The following is a 3,566-nucleotide window of genomic DNA, read 5'->3' on the forward strand; positions in this document are numbered from 1 at the left end:
ACGCGTTTGTAAAGAAGAAACAAGAGCAGCACCGCTTTGGGACTATCTGAGAAAGTCCGCCGCGAGTAACTATGACAACAAACAGGCAGATTTGACTGCGCTTCTCACTTCAGGACTTCCAGCTTTTACTGAGGAGAAATGGCAAGGGCTGCTCCAGCGCATTCAAAACCAGGCCAGGTCGGCACGCCGCAGCACCCTCCTCTGGCTGTGTAGTGTGTCCCCATGTCTGTATCCATGGCTATGAGGAGTATGAGTTGGTTTTAGTATTCAGAGGATCCAACCAAACCCATACAGTTCTGTAGCATCTACCCATGGCCCATGTGTGTGTGTGTGTGTGTGTGTACATCTGTGTGTGTGTGTACCTGTTAAGCCCCTCTCCAAATGTGAGTGCCACCCTCAAAAACAATCTTTGATTCAGCCCCCCCCCCCCCCCCCCCCCCCCCCCCAGTGTCATCCAACGCCCTTCTGAGCTTCTTTCCATCATGAAACTTTGGCTGTCAGTCAATCCTCCCTCGGTTCCAGTTTAAGATCCTGAGTGTTAATGTGAGGGAGTGGGTGTTTCCACAGCTGCCCACACTGGAGATGCAGGATGCCTGATATGACGAGTATGGCACTCGCAGTCCGTGGGTCAGATCTCCCACCACCCCATCCCACCCCCCCCCCCCCACCCCCCCTCCTCTGCCCTACAGGTAGGTGTCGTGCTCCGCGCTGCTCAGGCTCTGGAGGGACCCGAGGGCGCTTGGTATGTCCTCAGGCTCGGCCAGCGCAGGGTAAGGGCTGGGCCCCTCCCCTGGTTGTGGCGGCACGGTGTCTGCCGTCTGTTCCTTCTCCTTCTCCTTGTCCTCCTTCTTCTCCTCCTTCCCCGTCTTCTTCTTCCTCTTGATATTTTTCCCCTTCTCGTCCTCGGCGGAAGACCCGCGCCCTCCCTCGTTCCCGGTGGTGGTTGCCGTGGCCACCGGCGACTCCACGATGATGGTGGGATTCTGCCGCAGGTCCTGCCGGCTGGGCGGCTCGGCGGTCATGATGGCGCGGGCGCCGTGCATTCTGGGAGGGGACTTGCAGTGCAGCTCGCCGCGCGTCTCCTTCCAGCGGCGGAGCTGGGCCAGGTGCTCCTTCTCAATGTCCCGCTCCGACACCGGCAGCTCCACCACCTTCAGACGGGAGAGAGAGACAAGACAAGACAGACCATTCCATGTGGAGGGAGGGGAACAACAACTTAACTAAACACTCACTCAAATGGTCATGGATGGTCACCAAATTGGATTAAAACAATGATTAAATTATTATTATTATAACAGAAGTTAACTTAAGTCTGATAATCGGTATTGTTTTACACATGTTGTGCCTCGTGCCATTATGATAGCTTTGTTTTTGTTAATATTACATTTTGTCATGTTTAAACAAAGACATTTATATTTAACCTTGTGTTATTGTTTAGTTTTTTTAGCTAAAGCTGGACAGTTTTTCTGCTACAGACCTGTTGCAGATGTTTAAACAGAAACACTGCTGAGCATATACCACTACCACTACCGCTACCACTACCGCTACCACTACCACTACCACCAGCAGGTGGAGGCAAACGCACAGGTCCATTGTCACAGTGAACCAGTTCATTTCAAAGGGACCTGATGACTGCCTAGTCTACTTCGGCAAAACACAATCAGCTACTGCAGGTTGGTTAGTGCTGACTGTGCTCGCTCATAACAGCATCAGTGAGAGACACGTCTAATCAGATTAACCGTATAGTTGTGATTGTCCCTCTTGGGTTGCTGTAGTTTTGTGACAGGCTCGCACCTCGTTGACCAAGAAGGTCTCGTGCATGTAGCGCGGCTCTATGTGCCTCAGCAGCTCCATGGACTCGTACTGGCCCTCATAGGCCTTCAGCTTCTCCGGAGTTCCCAGCATGCACTTCAACAGCACCAACCCAACCCGGAAGATGATTTTCACCCCTGGAGAGATGAGAAGAGAGGGTGGGGGGGGGGGGGGTGAAAAGATGCACATGTGCTCATATTTTCCTACTCGTCTTTTGTGTGTGTGTGTGTGTGTGTGTTTGTTCTTGTGTGTGTGTGTGTGTGTGTGTGTTCTTGTGTGTGTGTGTGTGTGTGTGTGTTCTTGCTCATACCACGGCAGGACTAGAATATGAAGGGTAGAAGAGTAAAATGAGTGGCAGTAGAGAAGTAGCCAAGTTCTCAAGGAAAGTGGAGAGAGGACTGAGACTTGCTACTAGACAGCGTTAGTGTTGCCATGGGTTTTCAAACTGAGAACGTCCCGCGCGTCCCTTCACTCAAGCGTCAGAAGTGTTTCGGACCTGCGTGTGGGGACGTCTCTGGGCCCTTACCCTCGCAGAAGAACATGTCCCAGACGCGCAGCACGGAGGCCCAGGGCAGCGTGCGCGAGAAGGCGCACATGAACCACTCCGTCATGTAGAGGATGGGCTCGATTTTGTGCTTCTTCAGGTGCCGGTGGGCCACGGGAGACACACGCTTCAGCAGGGCGAACTGGATCTCCCCGTCCAACTGGATGGCCTCCTGGAAAAGGGAAAACAAGGCAATCTTCAGTTTAGATTCAATTTGATGTGGTTGTGTGGCGCCACTGACAGTCCTCTCTTGACATTGTCTGGAGGCTGAATATCATTAGAGACATTCAATTATTTCATGTGCTCATGTGTACAGTTATACAGTCATCCACTGGATTTATTACACAATCAATCACTTACACTCACTGCGTATGTTTCATTTCTAAAGGGGAAATGTACCACGCCTGAAGACCTCGCTCACACTATGGTACCACTCCGCTAGATTAACCCAAGGATTCACCCCATCAGGACCAGAAACCAAGGGCGTAACAATGGTGTTGACATTGGTGGGGACATAATGAGCGCGTAGGTTGATGGCGTTTAGACGGGGAGTCTGGGGGTCCTCCCCCAGAAAATTTTGCATTATTTAGATGCAATTTCCAGCATTTTAACCAATTCTGGGGTGGATAGTGACAAATCCCTTTTGATTCACAGGGGACAAGATTGGCAAGATTGAGAATTGTTTTTTTTTGGTAAGCAAATCATTAAAGTGTCTGGTGACTTTACCATTATCACATGCAAAGGCATGTGTAAGATGTTTTGTTATCACATGTGTTTCTGAAATTTCAGGATCTGTAAGTAAAGCAGGTAATATGAGTTTTGGGTGCTGCAGTCGTAGGGCATTTTGTATAAATTAACTAATTAAGTTTTAAGTGCACACTGCATAGATAAGTATGAAAAGTGTGAATAATAAAAGTGGAAATTTAGACGGAGGGCTACTTAGAGTTACCATCTAAGATGCTAACCGTAGTTTTAACCGACTAGCTTAAAACAAGACTGATCAGATCAGAGTAATAAGGTTTAAACGAGTGCAATCAGTTCGTTGTGCATTTCTACATCAATCCGTGGAAGCCACGACATTTACAGCCACTTAGACAGCATAAATTAAACAAAACTTAGATGTCATTTTAGCAGCTCGGACGGTCGCCTCCACAGTGTGTGAAGCGACATTTCACTGAAGGGGGACGTGACCGAACAGGTTTTTAAAAGA

The 3,566-nt window shown here is 49.5% G+C and overlaps 1 protein-coding gene across 1 annotated transcript in view; it reads right to left on the minus strand.

Annotated features, from left to right (window-relative positions):
- Positions 1-683: 683 nt before the first annotated feature.
- The window catches only part of LOC308366209 (TBC1 domain family member 10A-like), a gene marked incomplete at its 3' end in the record, with an annotated part of 13,542 nt that continues 10,659 nt past the window's right edge, over positions 684-3,566 (minus strand). Inside the window, exons 7-9 of the mRNA XM_080839844.1 lie at positions 2,339-2,528; positions 1,795-1,949; positions 684-1,151 (exon numbers count right to left, since the gene is read on the minus strand). Coding sequence (XP_080695970.1) covers positions 684-1,151; positions 1,795-1,949; positions 2,339-2,528 — 813 coding nt within the window. The remainder of the gene's footprint in view (positions 1,152-1,794; positions 1,950-2,338; positions 2,529-3,566) is intronic.

The sequence above is a fragment of the Sprattus sprattus genome (assembly GCF_963457725.1).
Source record: "Sprattus sprattus genome assembly, chromosome: 5".
NCBI classification, from domain to species: domain Eukaryota; kingdom Metazoa; phylum Chordata; class Actinopteri; order Clupeiformes; family Clupeidae; genus Sprattus; species Sprattus sprattus.